Raw genomic sequence first — 27,358 nt, 5'->3', positions numbered from 1 at the left:
AAGACCAGGTACTTAATCCAACTAACTGAAACAATGTGTAACCTGGAGCTAGATTTCAGCATCAGTAGTGCAACACTAACTTTGTATGAAAAATATGACCGAGCCAGTATGTTTAGGATCTTTTTAAGGTTCTAAAGGCAGCTGGTCATGAAATATTGACTATTAAGGGTGTCAGAAGTAAACGTATTTTCACCTTATTTAAACGGACACATTTACTCCCTAAATTAAGCTTTCTCTGCCAGGTGTGGTGGCTTTTCGTTGCTGCCAGGTGTGGGGGCTTTTCGTTGCTGCCAGGTGTGGGGGCTTTTCGTTGCTGCCAGGTGTGGGGGCTTTTCGTTGCTGCCAGGTGTGGGGGCTTTTCGTTGCTGCCAGGTGTGGGGGCTTTTCGTTGCTGCCAGGTGTGGGGGCTTTTCGTTGCTGCCAGGTGTGGGGGCTTTTCGTTGCTGCCAGGTGTGGGGGCTTTTCGTTGCTGCCAGGTGTGGGGGCTTTTCGTTGCTGCCAGGTGTGGGGGCTTTTCGTTGCTGCCAGGCGTGGGGGCTTTTCGTTGCTGCCAGGCGTGGGGGCTTTTCGTTGCTGCCAGGCGTGGGGGCTCTTCGTTGCTGCCAGGCGTGGGGGCTCTTCGTTGCTGCCAGGCGTGGGGGCTCTTCGTTGCTGCCAGGCGTGGGGGCTCTTCGTTGCTGCCAGGTGTGGGGGCTCTTCGTTGCTGCCAGGCGTGGGGGCTCTTCGTTGCTGCCAGGTGTGGGGGCTCTTCGTTGCTGCCAGGTGTGGGGGCTTTTCGTTGCTGCCAGGTGTGGGGGCTTTTCGTTGCTGCCAGGTGTGGGGGCTTTTCGTTGCTGCCAGGTGTGGGGGCTTTTCGTTGCTGCCAGGCGTGGGGGCTCTTCGTTGCTGCCAGGCGTGGGGGCTCTTCGTTGCTGCCAGGTGTGGGGGCTCTTCGTTGCTGCCAGGTGTGGGGGCTCTTCGTTGCTGCCAGGCTTGGTGGCTCTTCGTTGCTGCCAGGCTTGGTGGCTCTTCGTTGCTGCCAGGTGTGGGGGCTCTTCGTTGCTGCCAGGTGTGGGGGCTCTTCGTTGCTGCCAGGTGTGGGGGCTCTTCGTTGCTGCCAGGTGTGGGGGCTCTTCGTTGCTGCCAGGTGTGGGGGCTCTTCGTTGCTGCCAGGTGTGGGGGCTCTTCGTTGCTGCCAGGTGTGGGGGCTCTTCGTTGCTGCCAGGTGTGGGGGCTCTTCGTTGCTGCCAGGTGTGGGGGCTCTTCGTTGCTGCCAGGCGTGGGGGCTCTTCGTTGCTGCCAGGCGTGGGGGCTCTTCGTTGCTGCCAGGCGTGGGGGCTCTTCGTTGCTGCCAGGCGTGGGGGCTCTTCGTTGCTGCCAGGCGTGGGGGCTCTTCGTTGCTGCCAGGCGTGGGGGCTCTTCGTTGCTGCCAGGCGTGGTGGCTCTTCGTTGCTGCCAGGCGTGGGGGCTCTTCGTTGCTGCCAGGCGTGGGGGCTCTTCGTTGCTGCCAGGCGTGGGGGCTCTTCGTTGCTGCCAGGCGTGGGGGCTTTTCGTTGCTGCCAGGCGTGGGGGCTCTTCGTTGCTGCCAGGTGTGGGGGCTCTTCGTTGCTGCCAGGTGTATTTTCCCCCTCCTGTGAGAGGGCCGGTAACTAAGCATGCTGCATTTTAATGAGTCTTTAAAAAGGGAGCCTGCTCAGTGAGGTAAAACAGAGGTGGATGGGTTTAGCCTAGCACACTGGTTTAATAAAAATAATAATAAATGAAATAAACTGCGGCTTTTTATTTATTTTTAAATAACTGCTCAGCAAGGCCTCCAGGGGGACAAGATGCACCATGCTCAAATGCCAGGATGAGGCTGCTGGTTGGCTGCACATGCACAAAGCCTGTACTGGGACAGATTTGAGGCAGAGCCTTGCCAAGTTCCATTTTCTAAGTGTTTATCTAATGAAATATTTGTGCCTTGTAGCAGTTTCTCCAGTGGGACAATGGCCAATGTTTATACTTTGTACTTCTAATTAAAGGTGACACTAAGAATGGGAGGTGACAAAGCAAGTATTTCTTCCATCAACATTTGGGTGTATGGTGGCGCCGTTGTCTGTTTTGGCCCAATTTGGAGAGACTAGGATATTTGGTGTTATTTTTTTGTAAATAAAAAAAATATATATGTTTTGTATTTGTTGTGAAGTAATGTTAACATTCTATTAGGGGAGAGTAAGTTGATATGTAAATGGGCTTGATTCCCTTGTTCTCCTTATCTGCACTGACCTGTATAAGGTTGACCGGTTTGAAAGCATTATGGGGTTTTACCTTTCACCTGTTGAATTATTTTCATATCAGGGTCCTGTATTCAGTGTTTCACAGTAGTGCTGATCTAGGGTCAGGTTCTTATGATCTAAAAGGCTAATCTGATCCTAGATTGCTGTGAATACGGGGCCTGTTAACTTTACAACCTGATTTTCTTGGTATTCTCAGTTGAATGTATTTTTGGATTTATTGATGGGATTTATTCTAAAATGGTGGTGTATGAAGGGTAACAGCAAGGTAACACAATGTGTAGGTTTCTTAACAAATCAGCCAGATTTCAGTGGAGGCTGCTGAGGGGAGGATGGCTCATAATAATGGCTGGAAAGGAGTAAATGGAATGTTATCAAACACATGGAAATTGGTGGATGTATTTGATACCATTCCGCTCCAGCCATTACCATGAGCCCGTCCTCCCCAATTAAGGTGACACCAATCTCCTGTGCCATATGTCTATAGTTTATTAGGTCATAGCAAGGGTAACCTAACGTAGCGGGTGTAAAATAAACACCTTGACACTAGAGCTCCCTAATATACTAATCTTGACGAAAAGGGGAAGAGGAAAAAAAACAAACATTGGTTGAACAGTGCAGAAGAGAAACTCCAATCTAGTAAATGTGGAGGAGTTAAGATGTCGCCTTAAGGTCCAAAAGAAGTGTCTCGTTAGAGGGTGTACCTATTTGTTGTTGGACTCTGCAGAGGCTAGAGCAAGAGTGAAGGCGGTTTTCTGTCAACCTAGGAGATGACAGATGGCGCTCTTGTGAAGTTTCAAATTAGTGGATTTGGCTATTTCGGCCGCACCTGTTGCTGACAGGTGTATAAAATCGAGCACACAGCCATGCACTCTCCGAAGATAAACATTGGCAGTAGAATGGCCTCACTGAAGAGCTCAGTGACTTTCAATGTGGCAGCATCATAGGGATGACACTTTTCCAACAAGGCAGTTTGTCAAATTTCTACCCCTGCTAGAGCCGTCGCGGTCAACCATAAGTGCTGTTATTGTGAAGTGGAAACGTCTAGGAGCAACAACTGCTCAGCCGCAAAGTGGTAGGCCACACAAGCTCACAGAATGGGACCGCCGAGTGCTGAAGTGTGTAGCGCGTAACAATTCTGTCCTCGGTTGGAACACTCACTACCAGAGTTCCAAACTGCGTCTGGACACAACGTCAGCACAATAAATGTTTGTTGGGAGCTTCATGCAATGGGTTTCCATGGCTGAGCAGCCGCATACAAGACTAAGATCACCGTGCGCAATGCAAAACGTTGACTGGAGTGGTGTGAAGCTTGCTGCCATTGGACTTTGGAACAGTGGAATCTGCGTTTGGCGGACGCAAGGAGAACACTACATGCCCCAATGCATAGTGGCAACTGTAAAGTTTGGTGGCGGATGAATAATGGTTTGAGCTGAACCCATAAGTTCCAGTGAAGGGAAACTTTAACGCTACAGCATACAATGACATTCGAAACGACATTGCCCCCGTGCACAAAGCGAGGTCTGTACAGAAATGTTTTGTCGATTTTTGGTGTGGAAGAATGTGACTGGCCTGCACAGAACCTTGACCGCAACCTCAACGAACATCTTTGGGATGAATTGGACCGCCCACTGCAGGCTAGGCCTAATCGCCCAACGTCAGTGCCCGACCTCATGAATGGAAGCAAGTCCCTGCAGCAATGTTTCAGAATCTAGTGCAAAGCCTTCTCCACTCTTCAGGGGCCGTTATAGCAGCAAAGGGGGGACCAACTCCATATTTATACCCATGATTTTGGAATGAGCCGTTCGATGGGATGCCCCACATACTTTTGGCCATTGTGTGTATGTTCAGTTTTCAGTAAACCAGCCAGTTCTGACAGTCAGCAACCATTAAAAAAATGAATGTTTTTTAATTTTTTTTATTCTAACCAAACTCAATGGATTATTAACCTTGAGGTGAAGTGTAGGCCCTACATTGATATTTGGTCTGGAGATGAATTGAATCCATTGTTTTGAGGTTCATCTGAAGGGCTGTCATTAATGATAAAAGCCACACCAGTCAGATGAAGGGCTGTTCAAGCATTACTAAGAGCAAAAAAGCCAGAGTACACACCATGTTGGAAGTAATTCTAGTCCCGCCATGTTCAGCCTAACTGATCTCATTATGGTGTCCTTGTGACTGCCACTACTGTTGTAAAGAGCTGTGTAATTCTGTGTGGTCAGCTGTAGAGCCCTAGTTTAGTTACAGCGTTGACCTTGGTAGAGGGACATTACTACCTAAAGCCTGTTGATGTTGCCTCACTGTAAAAGTTTGGCTTACTCTGTTGGTTTTAAGTTGACTCTCCTGGTTGCTGGCTTTGGGGCTTTTTATGACTGCCTGAAACATAAATCTAGGGGAAACATGCATTGTGATACTCTTAAATATTAATTAGAAATGCTGCCGTCTAACAACTTAACTATAGTCGAACAACGGGTTAAAAAGTTATGTAACAAGAAGGCACGCTAGCTTGGCTTGTCTCATCAAAATTCAATCATTTGTAATCCTTCCTCGAACACTGTAGCCAATAGGTAAATACAGCAAGGTTAGTTTCAATCGAGATGTGTTAAGGTACATCATGTGGGTTATGATGTACAGTGCTAAGAGTCATGGGTAAAACTGAAGGTGTTAATCTTTTCAGCTTTGTTAGGCTAAGTAAACATACGTGATATTGGAATTCATGGGGAGACGGTAAACCATTGATTAAAGCGTATTTGTTTCAAACAATTCAAAGCAAGTTGTCTTTTCATAGTTCAATGTCAGTCTGTTGCCAGTGGCAACATTGCTTCTGGATTGCACTTTTGTGCATGTATTTGAGTGGGCTGCAGATTCTCGTGTGTGTATTAAACTGTCGTACCCTGAGTATCGAACCATTTTGCAGTTGTGACATCAAGAGCTCAGTCTGTTCCTACCAATAAAATATTGATTTTAAAATGCAACAAATAGGCCTAGTCTTGTGTACAGAAATGCATACATTAATTGACTTATCAATTTTGATGTTTGTTTGGAATAGTAACATGTAATGGTAAATTAGAACGTGCTGGTTATCAAGGCTTAGACATGACTGTAACATATTAAGATTTTGACGGTGTTTCTGCGCTGGTGTTATGAGCAGTCGCAAAGGTTGTGACTTCACGATAAGAGCCAATGTTTGCTGATTGCGTGTTTGCACTAAACTGAGTAGCACTTGATACATGTACATTGAGCAAAAATTTAAATGCAACATGTAAAGTGTTGGTCCCATGTTTCATGAGCTGAAATAAAAGATCCCAGAAATGTTCCAGACAAACAAGAAGCTTATTTCTCCCCCCAAAAATGTGACATTTGTTTATCGCTACCAAGATAATCCACCCACCTGACAGCTTTGACATATCAAGAATCTGCTTAAACGGCATCATCAATAAACAGGGGGACCTTGTGCTGGGGACAATAAAAGGCCACTAAAAATTTGCAGTTTTGTCACAACGCAATGCCGCAGAAGTATAAAGTTTTGAGGGAGCGCGCAATTGGCATGCTGACTACAAGAATGTCCTGTTGAATGTTAATTTCTCTACCATAAGCTGCCTTCAATGTCGTTTTAGAGAATTTGGCAGTGCCTCCAACCGGCCTCACAATCGCATAGCACGTGTATGGCATTGTGTGGGCGAGCAGTTTGCTGATAACGTTGTGGGAAAAAATGCCCCATGGTGGGGTTATGGTATCGGCAGGCATAAGCTAGACGACGAACACAATTGCATTTTACCGATGGCAATTGGAATGCGCAGAGATGCCTTGATGAGATCCTGAAATCTGTCGTGCCATTCATCTGCAGCCATCACCTCATGTTTCAGCATGGTGAAGCACGGCCCAATGTCACACTGCTCTGTACAACATTCCTGGAAGCTGAAAATGTCAGTTCTTCCGTGGCTTGCATACTCATACACCCATTGAGCATATTTGGGATGCTCTGGATCGGCGTGTACGACAGCGTGTTCCAGTTCCCTCCAATATCCAGCAACTTCGCACAGCCATTGAGGAGTGGGACAACATTCCACAGGCCACAATCAACAGCCTGATCAACTCTATGCGAAGGAGATGTCGTGCTGCATGAGGAAAATGGTCACACCAGATACTGGCTGGTTTTCTGATCCACACCCCTACCTTTTTTTTTTAAGGTATCTGTGACCAACAGTTGCATATCTGTATTCCCAGTCATGTGACATCCATAGATTGGGGCCTAATGAATTTATTTTGGACTGATTTTTCATTGTATGAAATGTAACGGTCTTTGAAATTGTTGCATCTATTTTTGGTCAGTGATTTTATTTATTTAAATTGTTTTTATTTTTTTTTAACACTTCCACTGCTTTTGAGAGGTTTCCTTTTTCCCGTCATGCTTAACTTTGTCTTCTGGTTACAGTTATGGCAGTTAAAGATGGTTTCTTTTTTTTAAACTAGGTGATGTTTCCATTTTCTGACTACATTGATGTTTTTTGTGTGTGTGTGTGTATATATATATATATATAGTATATATATATATATATATATATATATATATATATATATATATATATATTTTTTTTTAAATACCATAGTCTCCAGAGGGAGATCTGTCGTGCTTTGTTGGACTGGACCTTCCTCAGATTTCGACTGTGGGGAAATGTATCCACTTTGATTATTAGTGATTTGATGTAGTAGGCTTGGCTATACCTGACTTGTTGTGGTTATAACCTGGTTTATGGTTACAAAGACCTGACTGTAGCCTGATTTTGCTTGATCACATGAGACACAATGTAATTTGAATGACATCAGATTGGGGGGATTTTAGTGCTTTGTGAGCTACTTGATCATCGGTTAGTGAATGTGTCATCATAATTAAAGCGGTGGCTCTATATCTGGTGAGCTTCAGATGTAAGCTGTACTGTGCATCTCTATGGATTTTACTCTGACGCATCCCATCCATTCAACTAATTATCATTACTCATGCTTGTTGTTCCTGTTTGCGTGGCCTGATTTTTCTTGACTCTTAACTCCATACAGATATTTCCTCCGTCTCATTTCTGCTCCTTCCTAAAGATGACTTACTTATTATGACCTCCCCTCTCCCAACAATTAAGTGATTTCTCTCCCCCCCACTGGCTTGCTTTTGTGCCGTTGAATCTAACATACCGTACTTTTTGTGTCCCCATATTTGCAGACGGCAACTCCAAACTAACATGGCAGTCAGACTGTGCGACGTGGCTTCTCTGCTTAGAAGTGGTTCGTGGGCGGCAGAGCCTTGGACTGGGGTTGGTGGCACTTCTTCTTCTTTAATTCATTTGGCCGATTTTTTTATTTATTTATTTTTTATTTATTAATTTTTTTAAATGCTCATCGTCTCAGGCCATACCAATGACTGACTAGCTCTCACCAATTTTGCCAGAACTGTCTTTTGTGTTCAATATTAGGCTAATTTACGGTGCTATTCCATTTTGGTTACGAGAAACTTGTAGTAGTCTGTCCATTTTGGTATGGTCTAAAACTGTCACTTTGATAATGACTGTCTAAATGTATGCACTTAAAGTAGTATAGCATTTGAAATACTTGTAGGGAGATGTAGTTTTTGTAGGAGAAGTATGACATCCTATCCTGTAGTACTTTTTGTTTTTGTAGTGCCAGTATTCTCATGGTTGTAGTCTAGCAACTATTTGTATTCACAACACTGACTTGAATGATGGAGATGACCTACTGAATTTAACGGTCCGTTAGGGCTGGGGATTGCCAGGGACATCACGATACTTAGGTGCCGATAGGATATATTTTGCAGTTCTATATGTATTGCGATGTAACGTTCCAAACATATTGCTCACTAGGTCTGCTGCAGAGAGACGTGAGATTTGAGAAAATGTGCTTTTGATGAGTCATGGAAATAAGTGCTGAGAAAATGTTGGCTCACTACTTACAAAGGAGTTGGAGAACAAGCTATTGGATGAAAAATAGCAGTTTTGGCGCAGTTACTGCCAACTAGTGTTGGCTAACGCAACCTCGCAAAAACAAATCCATCCTTGGAGTCAAAGTAGCGATATTTTGGCCAAAATAATATTGTGGTATGCCCCTTTTGTTAAAAAATTATAATTACATTTCCCCCCCCCAATCATTGCTATATATACAGTGGCCAAAAATATTGCCACCCTTCCAATTTTTTCAAATAATGCCCCATTTCTATCAGAAAACGGTTTAAATTAACCATCTTTTGGTGTACACATACAGTTGAAGTGGAAAGTTTACATACACTTAGGTTGGAGTCATTAACTCAATTTTCAGCCACTCCACAAATTTCTGGTTAACAAACTATAGTTTTGGCAAGTCAGTTAGGACATCTACTTTGTGCATGACACATGTAATTTTTCCAACAATTGTTTAGACCGATTATTTCACTGTATCACAATTCCAGTGGGTCAGAAGTTTACATACACTAAGTTGACTGTGCCTTTAAACCGCTTGGAAAAATTCCAGAAAATGATGTCATGGCTTTAGAAGCTTCTAGTAAGCTAATTGACATAATTTGAGTCAATTGGAGGTGTACCTGTGGAGGTATTTCAAGGCCTACCTTCAAACTCAGTGCCTCTTTCCTTGACATCATGGGGAAATCAAAAGAAATTGGGAGCAATTTCCAAACGCCTGAAGGTACCACGTTCATCTGTACAAACAATAGTACGCAGGTATAAACACCATGGGACCACGCAGCCTTCATACCGCTCAGGAAGGAGACGCGTTCTGTCTCCTAAAGATGAACATACCTTGGTGCGAAAAGTGCAAATCAATCCCAGAACAACAGTAAAGGACCTTGTGAAGATGCCGGAGGAAACGGGTACAAAAGTTTCTGTATCCACAGTAAAACGAGTCCTATATCGCCATAATCTGAAAAGCCGCTCGGCAAGGAAGAAGCCACTGCTCCAAAACCGCCATTAAAAAAAATCCAGACTACGTTTGCAACTGCACGTGGGGACAAAGATCGAGCTTTTTAGAGAAATGTCCTCTGGTCTGATGAAACAATAGAACCGTTTTGTGGAAAAAGGGGGAGGCTTGCAAGCTGAAGATCACCATCCCAACCGTGAAGCACGGGGGTTGCAGCATCATGTTGTGGGGTTGCAGCATCATGTTGTGAGGTGCTTTGCTGCAGAAGGGACTGGTGCACTTCACAAAATAGATGGCATCATGAGGCAGGAAAATGATGTGGATATATTGAAGCAACATCTCAAGATATCAGTCAGGAAGTTAAAGCTTGGTCGCAAATGGACAATGACCCCAAGCATACTTCCAAAGTGTGTGGCAAAATGGCTTAAGGACAACAAAGTCAAGGTATTGGAGTGGCCATCACAAAGCCCTGACCAGAGGACATTTCTCCAAAAAGTACGATCTTTGTCCCCATGTGCAGTTGCAAACCGTAGTCTGGCTTTTTTATGGTGGTTTTGGAGCAGTTCAACTTCAGGTTGTCGATTTTATAGGACTTGTTTTACTGTGGATAGTTTTGTACCTTTTTTTTCTCTACAGCATCTTCACAAGGTCCTTTGCTGTTGTTCTAGATTGATTTGCACTTTTCACACCAAGGTATGTTCGTCTCTAGGAGACAGAACGCGTCTCCTTCCTGAGCAGTATGACAGCTGTGTGGTCCCATGGTGTTTATACTTGCATACTATTGTTTGTACAGATCAACGTGGTACCTTCAGGTGTTTGGACATTTCTCCCAAGGATGAACCAGACTTGTGGTCTACAATAATTTTCTGAGGTCTTGGCTTATTTTTCATTTGATTTCCCCATGTCAAGCAAAGAGGCACTGTTTGAAGTTATGCCTTGAAATACATCCACAGGTACACCTCCAATTGACTCAAATGATTAGCCTATCAGAAGCTTCTAAAGCTCTTGTGATTTGCACAAAGTAGATGTCCTAACTGACTTGCCAAAACTATAGTTTGTTAACAAGAAATTTGTGGAGTGGTTGAAAAACGAGGTTGGTTCATGACTCCAACCTAAGTGTATGTAACCTTCCGACTTCAAATGTGTGTGCATTCTTACATTACAACCTTATTCTAAAATGGATGAAATATTTTTTTCCCGTTCAATCCACACACACTACCCTATAATGACAAAGCGAAAACGGGTTTAAAGTTTTTGTACATTTTTTTTAATGAAAAATAAACCTTTTATATTTAAGTATTCATACCGTTTGCTATGAGACTTGAAATTGAGCTCCGGTGCATCCTGTTTTCATTGATCATCCTTGATGATTCTACAACTTGGAGTCCACCTGTGGTAAATTCAATTGTTTGGACATGATTTGGAAGGTCCCACAGTTGACAGTGTATGTTAGCGCAATAACCAAGCCATGAGGTTGAAGGAATTGTCCGTAGAGCTCAGACATGATTGTGTCGAGGTACAGATCTGGGGAAGGGTACAAAAAAATGTCTGCAGCATTTGATGGTCCCCAAGAACACAGTGGCTTCCATTCTTAAATGGGATTTTGGAACCACCAAGACTATTCCTAGAGCTGGCCGCTCGGCCAAACTGCGCAATCAGGGAAGTAGGGCCTTGGTCAGGGTGTGACCAATAAATTATAGTCACTCTGACAGTTCCTCTGTGGAGATGGGAGAACCTTCCAGAAGGAGAACCATCTCTGCAACACTCTACCAATTAAGCCTTTATGGTAGTGACCAGACGGAAGCCACTCCTCAGTAAACAGCACATGACGGCCCGCTTGGAGTTTGCCAAAAGGCACCTTAATAAAACACTTTTTTAATATATACTGGGCTAGTCAGTTAAGAACAATGACAGCCTCCTCTGGCCAAACCTGGACGACGCTGGGCCAATTGTGCGCCACCCTATGGGACTCCCAATCACGGCCGGTTGTGATGGCCTGGATTCAAACCAGGGTGTCTGTAGTGACGCCTCTAGCCCTGAGATCTAGTGCCTTAGGCCGCTGCGCCACTCGGGAGCCCTAAAGGACTGTCAGACCATGAGAAACAAGATTCTCTGGTCTGATGAAACCAAGTTGGAAGTCATTGGCCTGAATGCCAAGCGTCACGTCTGGAAGAAACCAGACACCGCACATCACCTGGCCAATACCATCCCTACCATGAAGCATGGTGGCAGCATGCTGTGGGGATGTTTTTCAGCTGCCAGGACTGGAAGACTTGTCAGGATCGAGTGAAAGATGAACGGAGCGAAGTACAGCGAGTTCTTTGAAAACCTGCTCCAGGGTGCTCTGGACCTCAGACGGGTGAAGGTTCACAATGACCCTACGCACCCAGCCAAGACAACACAGGAGTGGGTAGTCACTGAATGTCCTTGGGTGGCCCAGCCAGAGGCCGGACTTGAACCCGACCAAACATCTCTTGAGACCTGAAACATAGCTGTGCAGCGATGCTCCTCATCCAACTGACAGAGCTTGAGAAGATCTGCAGAGAAGAATGGGAGAAACTCCCCAAATACAGGTGTGCCAAGCTTGTAGCGTCATACCCAATAAGACTCGAGGCTGCCAAAGGTGCTTCAACAAAGTACTGAGTATTTCATTTAAAAAAAATATATATATATATATTTGCAAAAAATTCTTAACCTGTGTTGTTATTGTGTGTAGATTGAGGGGGAAACTATTTAATCTGTTTAAAATAAGGCTGTAACCTAAAAATGTTAAAAGTCAAGGGGTCTGAATAGTGTTTATGCATACATACTAGACAAAAAATATAAATGCAACAATTTAAAGTTACAGTTCATATACATAAATTGGTCAATTGAACTTTCCTTAGGCACTAATCTATGGATTTCACAACTGGGTATGGGTGCCATAGACCCACCCACTGGGGAGCCAGGCCCAGCCAATCAGACGATCCCACAGGTGAAGCCAGATGTGGAAGTCCTGGGCTGGCTTGGTTACACGCGGTTGTGAGTCTAGTTGGATGTACTGCCAAATCCTCAACCACATTGGAGGCAGTTTTTGGTAGAGACATGAACATTAAATATAGTCATCCAACAGCTCTGGTGGACATTTCTGCAGTCTGCATGCTAATTGTACACTCCCTCAACTTGAGACATCTGTGGCATTGTGTTGTGAGACAACTGCACATTTTAGTGACCCTTTGTCCCCATCACCGGGTGCACCTGTGTAATGATCATGCTGTTTAATCAGCTTCTTGATATGCCACACCTGTCAGGTGGATGGATTATCTTGGCAAAGGAGAAATGCTCACTAACAAGGATGCAAACACATTTATGCACAACATTTGAGAGAAATAAGCATTTCGTGCGTATGGAACCTTTATGGTATCTTTCAGCTCATGGGACCAACACTTTACATGTTGCATTTATTCTTGTTGTGCGTGTATCTATATATCCATCTCTACATGACCAAAAGTATGTGGACACCTGCTCGTTGAACATCTCATTCCAAAATCATGGGCATTAATATGGAGTTACTCCCCCCCCTTTGCTGCAATAACAGCCTCCACTCTTCTTCTGAGTAGGCTATCCACTAGATGTTGGAATACTGCTGCGGGGACTTGCTTCCATTTACCTACAAGCATTAGTGAGGTCGGGCACTGATGTTGGGAGATTAGGCATGGCTCGCAGTCGGCTTTCCAATTCATCCCAATGGTGTTCGACGGGGTTGAGGTCAGGGCTCTGCAGCCCAGTCAAGTTCATCCACACCGATCTCGACAAACCATCTAGTATGTCACTTTTGGGGCGGCAAGTAGCGTAGTGGTTAGAGTGTTGGCCAGTAAACGAATCCCCGAGCTGACAAGGTTAAAATTTGTCATTCTGCCCCTGAACAAGGCAGTTAACCCACTGTTCCCCGGTAGGCCGTCATTGTAAATAAGAATTTGGTCTTACTGACTTGCCTAGTTAAAGGTAAAATAATTTTAGGTAATTTAAATGTCTGTATGGACCTTGTTTTGTCATGCTGAAACAGGAAAAGGCCTTCCCTAACTGTTGCCACAAAGTTGGAAGCACAGAATCATCAGGCATGTCTTTTTATGCTGTCGTTAGGATTTCCCTTCACTGGAACTAAGGGGCGTAGCCCGAACTATGAAAAACAACCCCAGACCATTATTCCTCCTCCACCAAACTTTACAGTTGGCACTATGTATTGGGGCAGGTAGTGTTCTCCTGGCATCCGCCAAACCCAGATTTGTCTGTCAGTGTTAGATGGTGCAGCGTGATTCATCACTCCAGAGAACGCATTTCCACTGCTCCAGAGTCCAATGGCGGCGAGCTTTACACCACTCCAGCCAATGCTTGGCATTGTGCATGGTGATCTTAAGCTTGTGTGCGGCTGCTTGGCCATGGAAACCCATTTCATTAAGCTCCCGACGAACAGTCCTTGTGCTGATTTTGCTTCCAGAGGCAGTTTGGGACTTGGTAGTGGGTGTTGCAACCAAGGACAGACTATATTTTTACGTGCTTCAGCACTCTGCGGTCCCAATCTGAGAGCTTGTGTGGCTCCTAGACCAGGGCTCCCCAACCCTCTTCCTGGAGATCTACTGTCCTGTGGGTTCAGTCCGATCCTAATTTAACACACTTGATTCTACTAATTAGCTGCTCAACAAGACCTTAACTAGCTGAATCAGATATGCTAAATTAGAGTTGGACTGAACCTACAGAACAGTAGATCTCCAGGAAGAGGTTTGGGCAGCCCTGTCCTAGACGTAACCTCACTTACGGTAGACCGGGCAGCTCTCGCAGGGCAAAAACTTGACACTGACTTGTTGGGAAGGTGGAATCCTATGACGGTGCGACATTGAAAGTCACTGAGCTTTTCAGTAAGGCCATTCTACTGCCAATGTAGAATGGCAGCCCCTCGGCACCTCTGATTCAGAGGTTGGGCAAAATGCGGATGACACACATCCCCCTGTCACTGTCACTCAATCAGGCAGGCACAGGTGCCAGTTCTCCGGTAGATTACTGTTCGCTTCCAAATTGCTATCTGCAAAACGCTAGTTACTCTTAGCAAGTTGCACATATGCAATTCTGGTTAAGAAACTTTAGCTCTAATACAGTGGTGGTATACCTACATCTGCATATTTATGCTACCGCATGTTCTGAATCGGACAGGAATGTGAAGATTTTGTCTGAGTATTCAAATGTCACTACTGTCCCCTGGGAAACACTATTCCAATCATATAATTGTTTTATTACTATGATTCTAACAGTTCACCTAAAGTTTTTTTGAAAATCTCAATGGCAATATTTGGTTAAAAAAAATTGCAATTAGTTGCAAACAGCCTATTGTGCAACCCTACAGCAGTGCAGATTGTGATTTCTGCCAGCTTGATATCTGCTTGACATTACAATGAAGAGTTTCTCTTCTCATTGGCCTTTAAGAGGAAAGGACCGCAGCCTGCAGTAACCATTTTGGTTTTACGGTTTAGTCATTTAGCAGACGCTCTTATCCAGAGAGACTTACAGTAGTGAATGCATACCTTTTTTTTTTTTTTTTTTCTCTCCGTACTGGTCCCCCGTGGGAATCGAACCCACAACCTTGGCTTTGCAAACTCCATTCTCTACCAACTGAGCCACACGGGACTGTGGTTTCCCTTAACTTATCTAGGGCCAGACCTACATAACAGCCAGTGGAATCCTGTGGTGCGTTATTCAAATACCTTAGAAATGCTATTACTTCAATTTCTCAAACATATGACTATTTTACACCATTTTAAAGACAAGACTCTCGTTAATCTAACCACACTGTCAGATTTCATAAAGGCTTTACAACGAAAGCAAAACATTAGATTATGTTAGCAGAGTACCCAGCCAGAAATAATCAGACACCCATTTTTCAAGCTAGCATATCACATAAACCCAAACCACAGCTAAATGCAGCACTAACCGTTGATCTTCATCAGATGACAATCTTAGGACATTATGTTATACAATACATGCATGTTTTGTTCAATCAAGTTCATATTTATATCAAAAACCAGCTTTTTTACATTAGCATGTGACGTTCAGAACTAGCATACCCCCCGCAAACTTCCGATGAATTTACTAAATGACTCACGATAAACGTTCACAAAAAACATAATTATTTTAAGAATTATAGATACAGAACTCCTCTATGCACTCGCTATGTCCGTATTTTTTTTTTTCTTTTTTTTTTCTTTTTTTTTTAAATAGCTTTTCGGTGAAAGCACATTTTGCAATATTCTAAGTAGATAGCCCGGCATCACAGGGCTAGCTACTTAGACACCCACCAAGTTTAGCCCTGACCAAAGTCAGATTTACTATAAGAAAAATGTTATTACCTTTGCTGTCTTCGTCAGAATGCACTCCCAGGACTTCTACTTCAATAACAAATGTTGGTTTGGTTCAAAATAATCCATAGTTATGTTCAAATATCCTCTGTTTTGTTTGTGCATTCAGGACACTATCCGAATGGTAAAGAAGGGTGACGCGCACGACGCATTTCGTGACAAAAAAATTCTAAATATTCCATTACCGTACTTCGAAGCATGTCAACCGCTGTTTAAAATCAATTTTTATGCCATTTTCCTCGTTAAAAAAAGCGATAATATTCCGACCGGGAATCTGTGTTTAGGTTCAAAGACGAACGAAAATAAAAACATGGGGTCGACTCGTGCACGCGCCTCAGCCCATTGTCCTCTGATAGACCACTTAACCAAGGCGCTAAAGTTTTTCAGCCAGCGGCTGGAATTACATCATTCAGCTTTTTCCCGGGTTCTGAGAGCCTATGGGAGCCGTAGGAAGTGTCACCTTACAGCAAAGATCCTAAATGTTGAATAAACAGAGCCAAGAAGCCCAAGGAATGGTCAGAGAGGGTACTTCCTGTTTGGAATCTTCTCAGGTTTTTGCCTGCCATATGAGTTCTGTTATACTCAGACACCATTCAAACCGTTTTAGAAACTTTAGGGTGTTTTCTATCCAAAGCCAATAATTATATGCATATTCTAGTTTCTGGGCAGTAGTAATAACCAGATTAAATCGGGTACGTTTTTTTATCCAGCCGTGTAAATACTGCCCCCTATCCCTAACAGGTTAACACGTCTCAACTTTGCACTTATTCAAAGGAAGTCAAAGTACCTCTCTCATATTTGAGATGCCATATGAAGGATGGGTTAGTTAAAAGGATCTATTTATTTTAATTTTTTTCTGACAAGTCTTGACCAGGGCCAACTTAAAACTGTAATTATGGAACCAGGAAGTTGATAACTTGATTACAGTAACACATTGCACTTTTCATGCTCTTTAGTAAGGTCCCATCCCTGTAACACGAAGGGAAATAACACATTGCTGCAGCATCCTGAAAGTTTATTTAACTTCTGCTATAGTCTAAGAAGGGGAAATTTATATAAGCCCTAGGCAGAGGGTACAAATAGTTTTCGCCCCTCTGGAAGCTTCTTTCTCAGAACTAAGGATCCAAATAATGTTTTCCGCGTGTTATTTTACACATTCAAGTGTCTCACTGCTTTGCTCTCACACTCTTCTGAACCCTTACCCAATTCGATCGACATGATGTACCCTATGTCTACCTCATATTTCTGAACAGCTGAAATAACCTGGTGGCGATTTTGAACGAACAATCATATTTTATTACTGTTCAAAAGTTTGAGGTCACTTAGCAATGTCCTTGTTTTTTGAAAGAAACTAAAGGTCTTGTACAGCGCTGTGTACTACTCCCTTCACAACAGAGGAAACTGTCTCTAACCTGAGTGGGAGGCCCCGGTGCACAACTGAGGCCAGCATCCCGGAGCTTCCTCTTCACTGTTGACGTTGAGACTGGTGTTTTGCAGGTACTATTTAATGAAGCTGCTAGTTGAGGACTTGAGGCATCCGTTTCTCAAACTAGACATTCTAATGTACTTGTCCTCTTGCTCAGTTGTGCACCGGGGCCTCCCTCTCTTTCTACTCAGGTTAGAGCCAGTTTGTGCTGTTCTGTGAAGGGAGTAGTACATAGCGTTGTATGAGATCTTTAGTTTCTTGGCAATTTCTCACATGGAATAGCCTTCATTTCTCAGAACAAGAATAGACTGACGAGTTTCAGAAGAAAGTTATTTGTTTCTGGCCATTTTGAGCCTGTTATTGAACCCACAAATGCTGATGCTCCAGATACTCAACTAGTGTAAAGAAGGCCAGTTTTATAGCTTCTTTAATCAGGAACAACAGTTTTCAGCTGTGCTAACGTCATTGCAAAAGGGTTTTCTAATGATCAATTAGCCTTTTAAAATGATAAACTTGGATTAGCTAACACAACGTGCCATTGGAAAACAGGAGTGATGGTTGCTGATAATGGGCCTCTGTACGCCTACGTAGATATTCCATAAAAGAATCTGCCGTTTCCAGCTACAATAGTCATTTACAACATTAACAATGTGTACACTGTATTTCTGATCAATTTCATGTTATTTTAATGGACAAAGTGCTTTTCTTTCAAAAACAAGGACATTTCTAAGTGACCCCAAACTTTTGTGAATGTGGTGAGAACAAATATAAACGCAACATGTAAAGTGTTGGTTTCATGAGCTGAAATAAGAGCCCAGATGCACAAAAAGCTTATTTCTCAATGTTTTGCGTAAAAAGGTACCGTGACGAGATCCGGAGGCCCATTGTCGTGACATTTATCCGCCGCCATCACCTCATGTTTCAGCATAATGCACGGCCCCATGTCGCAAGGATCTGTACACACTTCCTGGAAGCCGAAAATGTCCCTGTTCTTCAGTGAACTAAAATGTAACCCATTGAGCATGTTTGGGATGCTCTGGATCGACGTGTACGACAGCGTTTTCCCGTTCCCACCAATATCCAGCAACTTTGCACAGCCATTGAGGAGTGGGACAACATTCCACAGGCCATGATCAATAGCCAGATCAACTCTATGTGAAAATGTGTTGCGCTGCATAAGGCAAATGGTGGTCACATTTCTGATCCACTCCCCTACTTAAAAAAAAATAACAATTATTGTACATCCTGAGCAGAAATCTGTCTTTAGTTCCACATATTCCGGCATTGCAGCCACTGAATTATATAATGGGGATACAATGGCCTATGCCTGTAACACACGTATCTGGGAGGGCTGTGTTTTCAGGTTTAAGTTATTTAGGCCTAATAGTCATAATCTTGAGTACTCTGTGATGACTAGCATAGTGTTCATTAGCCTATTATAATGGGTCTCCTCACACTAATTGGTGTTCATGTAATTGTATTTTTTTTTTTTTTTACAGTTCAGTCCAACTTTACACAGTTCCCAAAAGTGAGAGGCTGTAAGCGTGATATGGCATCATAGAATGGCTTCAGTTTGAATTCAATCCTCAATGTGAAGAGCATCCTTTAGCGATCCAATATGTCAGCTTGCTGTTGGCTTTATTAACATGAGCTGGCTTCAAATACATGTGTATTTGAGTATCTGGTATTTAATATACTTTTTTTCTGTGCGCATTTAAATATACACAGCTCAAAACAAGTGTTTTTATTTGAGTATTTTACAGATAATTTGTAATAAATAAATAAAAAATCTTTACCAAAATTGTATTTTACAGTTTTCAAATACTGGGGTTAATGCATTTTAGAATTTTAAATGCTTTCCAAGTTTATTTCCAAATTCATTAATAAAAAACGTGTCTTTTCAAATAAAAGATATGATAACTTTGAATGTTTGTAGAAGTAATTAATGTTTTTGAAATGGTATTTGTATCCGGTCTGTTAGCATGTGGACTTTTCTGTCTCTTTAGCAGGTAATTGCAGCCATGGAAACACAGCTGTCCAATGGGCCCACTTGCAACAACACGAGCAACGGTCCCTCAACAATCTCAAACAACTGCTCCTCTCCGGTAGAGTCGGGGAGCATGGAGGACAGTAAAACTAACTTGATAGTAAACTACCTGCCTCAGAACATGACCCAAGAAGAGCTCAAGAGTTTGTTTGGGAGCATCGGGGAAATTGAGTCCTGTAAATTAGTTCGAGACAAAATAACAGGTAAGGTATGCAGATGCCACTGAATTGTTAAGAGCTGTTTTGTTGTTTTCTTTTAAAGTTGTAAATGTTTATTTTTTGGGAGGGGTATATCAGTTGAGACCACAGCCATGTGGTGGTTTATGGGTGGATGATGTCATGGGCATTTGCCTCTCTTGCATCCATTTTTTTCCCCCCCCTCGCTAACTTGATGCCATTTTATTCTCCAGTGTCATGAATTATGGAACGTTGTGCTTTTTATCCCCAATTAAAGCATGGATCTTGCTTTTAAAGATTATATTTAGTGAGGCGATAAGTCTCTGAACAAAATGGTATAATTAGATGGCATCTCTAAGTGAAAGCCATTATGAAACTTACCCAGCAGCAAACCAGATTGACTTACTCTAGAAAGGACTGATTTTTAAATTGTTAAACATCACTGGTTTAACTTGTTCTTTAAAAAAGCTTGCTCCTGTCATCCATCATGCCAAAAGAGGGCAACCTTTTGGGTATCTGGACATGAAACATTTGTTTTCCTTTTAATGGAAAAGGACTACTTCCTAGGCTAACATTTTTACAGGATTTTGTCCAGAAATTTTACCTGAGGTGATATTTTCACTGTAATACACCTGTATTTGTTGAATGGCTTTTCTAGGTGGAAATCTTAATGTCACCATTTTAGAATCAGTGGCTGTGTGAAGGAAGGGGAAATGCTGCAGAGCTCAAGCAAAAGGCATAAGCACACATTGACATGACATCTCGGACATGACTATGTAGATCACGTGTCAAACTCATTCCACTGAGGGCAGAGTGTCTGCCTGTTTTCGTTTCTCCCTTGTACTTGATCGATTGAATTGAGGTCAATGGTTAGTTAGGAACTCCCCTCACCTGGTTGTCTAGGTCTTAATTGAAGGTAAAAACCAGCAAACACTAGACCTTCCATGGGAAGAGTTTGAGACCCCTGGGGTAGATGATGCTGTTGGATTATAACTGCTCAGTGTATCAAGGTTACCTAGACCTCTCTCTGCTGGTTAGTACTCTCACACACAGGGACTTGGTAGTGCGTCTGTAGCTGTAGTGAGAATTGTATCCGTTTTCATTTGCATTTGACCCTGAAACATTTACTGTGCCTCAGTGTAGTGCGGTGCCTTATCCCATTGGTAGACTCTGAAGGTCATAACAATCCCCCACCCCACCCATAGCAAGTGAAACCATTTGAATTGACTCAATGTGTTTTTGTACTCGTAAGCAATGTTCCAGAAGACTGCTGTGCAGAAGAAATATCAGCCCACTGAAAGAAACATGAGATTTCAACTTTCTAGAGTTTTTCCCTCTTATCATTATCGTTTCCCTTTTTAATGTGGCAATTGACCAAATCAACACAATATTAGCCACTTTCAATGCAACATACCAAAACAAACTACGCAAGAGATTTTGGTTGTAGGCATAACACATCTATATGCAAATACATAATTGTCATATGGATCTGTCAGTCCCTTTTGAACTGGACTGTGTTTACAGCATGAGCGGTCGTGAGTAGATGCAGCTTGTTTTGAGATCAAAGCGAGAGCTGCATGTACTGTAGCCACGTGTGCACATTTTTGTTCATATTCTTTGCTAGTTATTATCCCAGTTATAGATATTTTATAGTCAGGAATTGCGGTGCTATTGCTTCCTACAAGAGCACAAAATGTGTACATTTCTATACGTCTTTGAAAAGCAAGCTTTTTTTCTCTTTTTGTCTTATAGGGGTGTTGTATTTTAATGGGATTGAATTAGCCAATAGGAAGAGGGTGGCATAATTCGTCTTTTCTGTAATAATTTTATGAATTGTTTTGTAAAGTGGTTTCTTGCATCAAACATTCAGTCACCGTGTCTAAAGGACAAGTGGATAAACAGGTTAATTTTAAGCCCTGCAAGTCTCATGTAATGTACATATTCAATGCCTGCTACTGTATGCTGACTGATAGAACAGCTGGTAAAATGTTATGGAATGCTTTTTCTCCATTGTTTTTGATGGTAGGCCTACATTATTAAAATAGCCATAGTTTTAACAGTGGCCAAACAGGCTACTAACTTAAAACTGGTACAGCCTCCATGTTCACAGTAAATGAGCGCTGGAAGTTGCAGAGTTTTTACAACATTCAAGTTCGCGCTCAGCATAACAAATTTGTTCTTATGTTTATAGGCATGTTTTATGCCAATGAATAGAAGGTGAACATCTCTAAATCCATCAGTTTAATTAAATGACAATAAAAATCCCAGAATTCCCCAACTGAGCTAAACTTTTTGGAAATGGCAAGTTCACTTCCTAATAACTCATCTCAAATCTCCAGCTTTCCGTCATGAATCAATTGAATGAGAGAAGTAAAAAAAATAAAAAAATAAAAAGTTTCTTTATATGGGGTAGTTTGGAAAAAGGAATCCCGTGTCAATCGTTATGAATAAGGCACCTGCTGTGTTAATAATTACACAACTTCTCTAGTAATACTAGTCACATTGAAATAGAGCTGTAGGTGATTGTCAATGATATTGATCTATTCCCGGTGTATCCCGTCTTCGTTAAATAGGCCTACCTGTAAACCAACAACCCTCTCCCTTCTAAAATATGAATGGTGTTGAATATTTTACCATGCTTACGTATAGCTGAGCAGCTTTCAAAAGAAAGAGTCTCCTGGTAGGCTCCTGTGCGTGCTTCTCAGTAACTCCACCTCGTTCGTAATGGTGTGTCCAAGTCTAAAAATATAATGCTCTCAGTGTTTTGAGCTAAATGCATCCATGTCCCTGCATGCCCAGTACTACACTGTGCTCTGTCTCTAATGAGGGATACCCATTCTCTCTGGGAAATAAAGCCACTCGCCATAATTATACACAATACGCAGCGAGGCTAACAACCTGTGAAATTACTGTGCTTTGTGCCATATTCTGCTTGTTCCATTTTTTTTTTTAAAAGTGATGTATTTGCATGTAAACTGGCTATAATATATTTAGACTGTCACATGGGATGACGTCTGGATTAGGCCTCTTCTCCCATGAGAGATGCGTATGGAAACTGTATGAATGCATAATGGGTAGGGGTCAGGACGATACTAGCGTCGCAATACTCGTTCTTGTTGTGGCAAGGAAATAAAACACGAAGTGGTTTTAACTTCTTTAGGAAAACGGCCCTAATGTTGGAAACATTGTCATCCAAGCTATAATCACACAATATTTACATACAGCAGCATTTTTGCCATGAAACATTTTTGCAATACTGGCATTGTCCCGGCCCTAATAATGGACTAGGATTGAACAGTCTAAGTTGCGATATTTACATTGGAGCCTTTTATTCTCTTGATAGTCTTCTAAACAAATAGATCAGCCTTGAGTGTTGTTACTTTTGACAGACAAGATTATTACTGGAAATTGTCTGGAATACGTCTGAATTGTTAATCTGACAACTGTTTAAATAATGTGTCTAAGGACTGTTATGATGGTTTGGACTAAGTGTGATTGCCTGCTTTAGTAAGCTTTTAGCTGTTGGCAAGTGAGTTGGGTATGGATTTAAAAATATGTTTATCTTCAGACGAGTGTGAACAACAGGAAGTGTCTCTCGTGCTAGCTACGTCAGATGTTGCGTAATCACCAGACATCCTGAGAGATTAACCTGTATGTGCTCTAGTGCAATCTCCCTGTTTTTAAATGTGGACCCCCCCCTGGATTGCCTGTAATGTCTGGGGAGCCAATTAAGAGTATGGGGCTCCTCAAACATCTGCCTAATCAGAACAAAGGGATTATCCATAGGAAGATGTGTCGTTTTCTAAACATAGCTGAATCCAGTCAGGATTCGTTTGCCCTTCAGGCTCAAATGGAAGTGTCATCTCACCAGCTCATTTCAAAGGCTCACTGTTTTCTCCTGGCTATAGCGCTCCCGGAGATGCAAGGTGAATTTAAGTTTATCAGCTGTTCTCTATAGCAGCCGTGGAACCCGTGCAAGCAATGACTCACGGTGATGGCCCACATTGAGCCAGAATGGGAGTGAATCTCCCAATCTTGTATTTTTTTATTATAGCATGTAAAATGGCAGACTGTTTTGAAGAGAGGCCTGTAGAAAGCCACCCTTTGTTGAATCTGCATCCCACATTGAAGCATTACATGTGTACGTTTGAATTTAGTTTAAGGGGTAATTTGTGCGTGCTACCAAGGGATTATGAAAATGCCCCCCCCCCCCCCCCCAAGATTTCAATCTAATCTCATATTAGGTTTCCATATCTTAATTTATATCTATATTTATTCATATATTTTGAAGTTGCTTGTGAACTTGACCACCAGTCGAATTGCAGACTAAAAGGAGTGGGTGGAGGAAATTGAATTGACAGTGTGCACATAAGGAGTGGGTGTCAATCTATTGTAGATTTTGGAAATAAATGATAGAGGGGAACACGTTGAACCTCGGCGCTCGTCTGTGTCAGATGACTCACTTCGAAGCAGAGGAATCTTCCGGCAATTGGTGACTTCACGACCTTTTGTCAAGATGGGCCAAGATTCTGAGCCTAGCCTTAACTGTTTCTAATGCTGCCAGTTGGCATGTGGATTCATGTTTTAGAATATCCTGTGGTTGAATCCATTGTTATTGAAAGACATTGGATGTTCTCTATTGTAGATATCCAGGGTACCGGGCTGCAGGCTAGGAGGGGGAGGGACGTACCGGGCTGCAGGCTAGGAGGGGGAGGGACGTACCGGGCTGCAGGCTAGGAGGGGGAGGGACGTACCGGGCTGCAGGCTAGGAGGGGGAGGGACGTACCGGGCTGCAGGCTAGGAGGGGGAGGGACGTACCGGGCTGCAGGCTAGGAGGGGGAGGGACGTACCGGGCTGCAGGCTAGGAGGGGGAGGGACGTACCGGGCTGCAGGCTAGGAGGGGGAGGGACGTACAGGGCTGCAGGCTAGGAGGGGGAGGGACGTACAGGGCTGCAGGCTAGGAGGGGGAGGGACGTACAGGGCTGCAGGCTAGGAGGGGGAGGGACGTACAGGGCTGCAGGCTAGGAGGGGGAGGGACGTACAGGGCTGCAGGCTGGGAGGGGGAGGGACGTACAGGGCTGCAGGCTGGGAGGGGGAGGGACGTACAGGGCTGCAGGCTGGGAGGGGGAGGGACGTACAGGGCTGCAGGCTGGGAGGGGGAGGGACGTACAGGGCTGCAGGCTGGGAGGGGGAGGGACGTACAGGGCTGCAGGCTGGGAGGGGGAGGGACGTACAGGGCTGCAGGCTGGGAGGGGGAGGGACGTACAGGGCTGCAGGCTGGGAGGGGGAGGGACGTACAGGGCTGCAGGCTGGGAGGGGGAGGGACGTACAGGGCTGCAGGCTGGGAGGGGGAGGGACGTACAGGGCTGCAGGCTGGGAGGGGGAGGGACGTACAGGGCTGCAGGCTGGGAGGGGGAGGGACGTACAGGGCTGCAGGCTGGGAGGGGGAGGGACGTACAGGGCTGCAGGCTGGGAGGGGGAGGGACGTACAGGGCTGCAGGCTGGGAGGGGGAGGGACGTACAGGGCTGCAGGCTGGGAGGGGGAGGGACGTACAGGGCTGCAGGCTGGGAGGGGGAGGGACGTACAGGGCTGCAGGCTGGGAGGGGGAGGGACGTACAGGGCTGCAGGCTGGGAGGGGGAGGGACGTGCAGGGCTGCAGGCTGGGAGGGGGAGGGACGTGCAGGGCTGCAGGCTGGGAGGGGGAGGGAGGTGCAGGGCTGCAGGCTGGGAGGGGGAGGGAGGTGCAGGGCTGCAGGCTGGGAGGGGGAGGGAGGTGCAGGGCTGCAGGCTGGGAGGGGGAGGGAGGTGCAGGGCTGCAGGCTGGGAGGGAGGTGCAGGGCTGCAGGCTGGGAGGGAGGTGCAGGGCTGCAGGCTGGGAGGGAGGTGCAGGGCTGCAGGCTGGGAGGGAGGTGCAGGGCTGCAGGCTGGGAGGGAGGTGCAGGGCTGCAGGCTGGGAGGGAGGTGCAGGGCTGCAGGCTGGGAGGGAGGTGCAGGGCTGCAGGCTGGGAGGGAGGTGCAGGGCTGCAGGCTGGGAGGGGGAGGGACGTGCAGGGCTGCAGGCTGGGAGGGGGGAGGGACGTGCAGGCTGGGGGGGGGGGGGGGGGGGGAGAGTCTTGTGATTTACCCAACATCTGAGGTAGCTAGCACAAGCAGCATACGGTTTAAGCTAAATACACTGGGCCATGGGAGACTCTAAATCACCAGCTAGTCAAACAACATGAAGAGAAATGAGGCCAGAGATGTACAGTATGTCAAGTTATGAGAATGGGAGGGCTCCAGGACTTGTTTTCCTTGGTGTGTGTGTGTGTGACTTTAGCTCTGAACCATTGAGGCTTCAAGTTCATCATATGCTCTTTAAAGTGGAACTGTTGTACGTCTATCTAGTCTTATGCATTGGTGTGTGTGGGTGGGGCGGCAGGTAGTCTAGTGGTTAGTGTTAGCCCTGTAACCGAAAGGTTGCTGGATCGAATCCCCTACCTGACAAGGTAGAAATCTGTCATTCTGAACAAGGCAGGTAACCCACTTTTTCCCCAGTAGGTCGTCATTGTAAATAACAGTTTTGTTCTTAACTGACTTGCCTGGTTAAATAAAAGACGGACCTGATCTGCCCACAGTTGAACTTCAGTGATTCTAATTGGTTTGTTTTCTGATTGCAGGGCAGAGCCTCGGTTATGGATTTGTGAATTACGTGGACCCGAAAGATGCAGAGAAAGCCATTAACACATTAAATGGCCTGAGACTACAGACCAAAACCATTAAGGTAAGCAAACACCCACCGATCCCTCAAGTATCACATGGGATTGTTCATCCAATCGTCCACTGATGGAATTTTAACCTGATAACTTTATTCTTATTGTTCTGCTCTGTTGTGTTAATGTTCTATTGTGTTACTTTAGAATATAACAATGTTCTATTGTGTTACTTTAGAATATAACAATGTTCTATTGTGTTACTCTATTCTGTTATTCTAAGCCATTTCCATACGCTTAGTATCCAGTTGCAAAAAAGGACCATTGCATGGTAATTGTGTGCTGTCCAAATGTTCTAACTTCTGTTTGGTATTAAGTAGAGTCATTGTGAAGCAAGGAGAGGGAGCCTGTAATATGTAGAGCAGAGCTGTTTCTATGGTTGCATGTGCTGCTGTAGAGCGCCGAGCGCCTGTGTATGATGCCGGTACAGGGAGGTGGCTCTCTTATTGGTATTCATCTGGCAGAGCCGGTATTGATGTGCTGGAGAAACTCATTTGCTTCATGCAGTGCGTCAGGACCTGTGAAGGCTGGGGCTGATTTTTATTGGATGTGATTTTCCACGGTACATACACTGGCCTGATCCAAGAGGGGGTGAAAATGGCTGCTTGTGAAAACGTGTCCTGCGTCTCTAAACCCCCCCTCCTCCCCCAAAAAACCCTCTTAAATAGGAATGGGCATTTTTATTCAAATATACAAAGGGACGTTAAGTAAATTGCCTATTTTCTTTTATTTAACCTCTTGGGGCTAGGTGGGACGCTAGCGTGCCACCTGTGGTGCACTCCATCAACAGCAGGTGCATTTCAAGAGCGGCAAATTTGAATCCAAATAAATGTCAAAATTCAAATTTTTCAAAAATACAACTATGTTACACCATTTGAAAGATAAACATCTCCTTAATCTAACCACGTTTTACGATTTCAAAAAGGTTTTACGGCGAAAGCATAAATTTAGAGTATGTTAGGACAGTACATTTACAAGAGTTGTGTGTAATGTTTTGTCAAGTCAAAGACAGGGTCACCAAAACCATAAAACCAGCTAAAATGATACACTAACCTTTTACAATCTCCATCAGATGACACTCCTAGGACATTATGTTAGACAATGCATGCATTTTTAGTTCTATCAAGTTCATATTTATATACAAAAACAGCGTTTTACTATGGCATTGATGTTGAGGAAATCGTTTCCCTCCAATAACCGGCAGTCAAGTCAGCGTCACAAATTAAATAATTAAAATTAGAAAACATTGGTAAAATATTATATTGTCATTTAAAGAATTATAGATTTACATCTTTTGAACGCAATCAACTTGCCAGATTTAAAAATAACCTTACTGGGAAATCACACTTTGCAATAATCTGAGCACTGTGCCCAGAAAAATACGCGTTGCGATAGACTAGACGTCATGT

General features: G+C 44.0%; 1 protein-coding gene across 7 annotated transcripts in view; it reads left to right on the top strand.

The window, feature by feature from the left end:
• The window catches only part of elavl2 (ELAV like RNA binding protein 2), a 60,931-nt gene that overhangs the window by 15,931 nt on the left and 17,642 nt on the right, over positions 1-27,358 (top strand). For 3 of the 7 annotated variants that reach the window (XM_014206452.3, XM_014206447.3, XM_014206448.3), the window contains exons 2-4: positions 7,465-7,555; positions 18,983-19,226; positions 25,857-25,960. In XM_014206452.3, the coding sequence (XP_014061927.1) occupies positions 7,484-7,555; positions 18,983-19,226; positions 25,857-25,960 (420 nt within the window). In that variant the 5' untranslated portion in view covers positions 7,465-7,483. Of the gene's footprint in view, positions 1-7,464; positions 7,556-18,982; positions 19,227-25,856; positions 25,961-27,358 lie in introns of those variants that run through there. The other 4 variants (XM_014206449.3, XM_082977346.1, XM_045721469.2 and 1 more) reach the window with 3 other exon arrangements.

The sequence above is a fragment of the Salmo salar genome, chromosome 07, assembly GCF_965601325.2.
Source record: "Salmo salar chromosome 07, fSalSal1, whole genome shotgun sequence".
NCBI classification, from domain to species: domain Eukaryota; kingdom Metazoa; phylum Chordata; class Actinopteri; order Salmoniformes; family Salmonidae; genus Salmo; species Salmo salar.
Note: the sequence above shows the minus strand (reverse complement) of the source record. Positions and strands in the feature narration are given on the sequence as shown.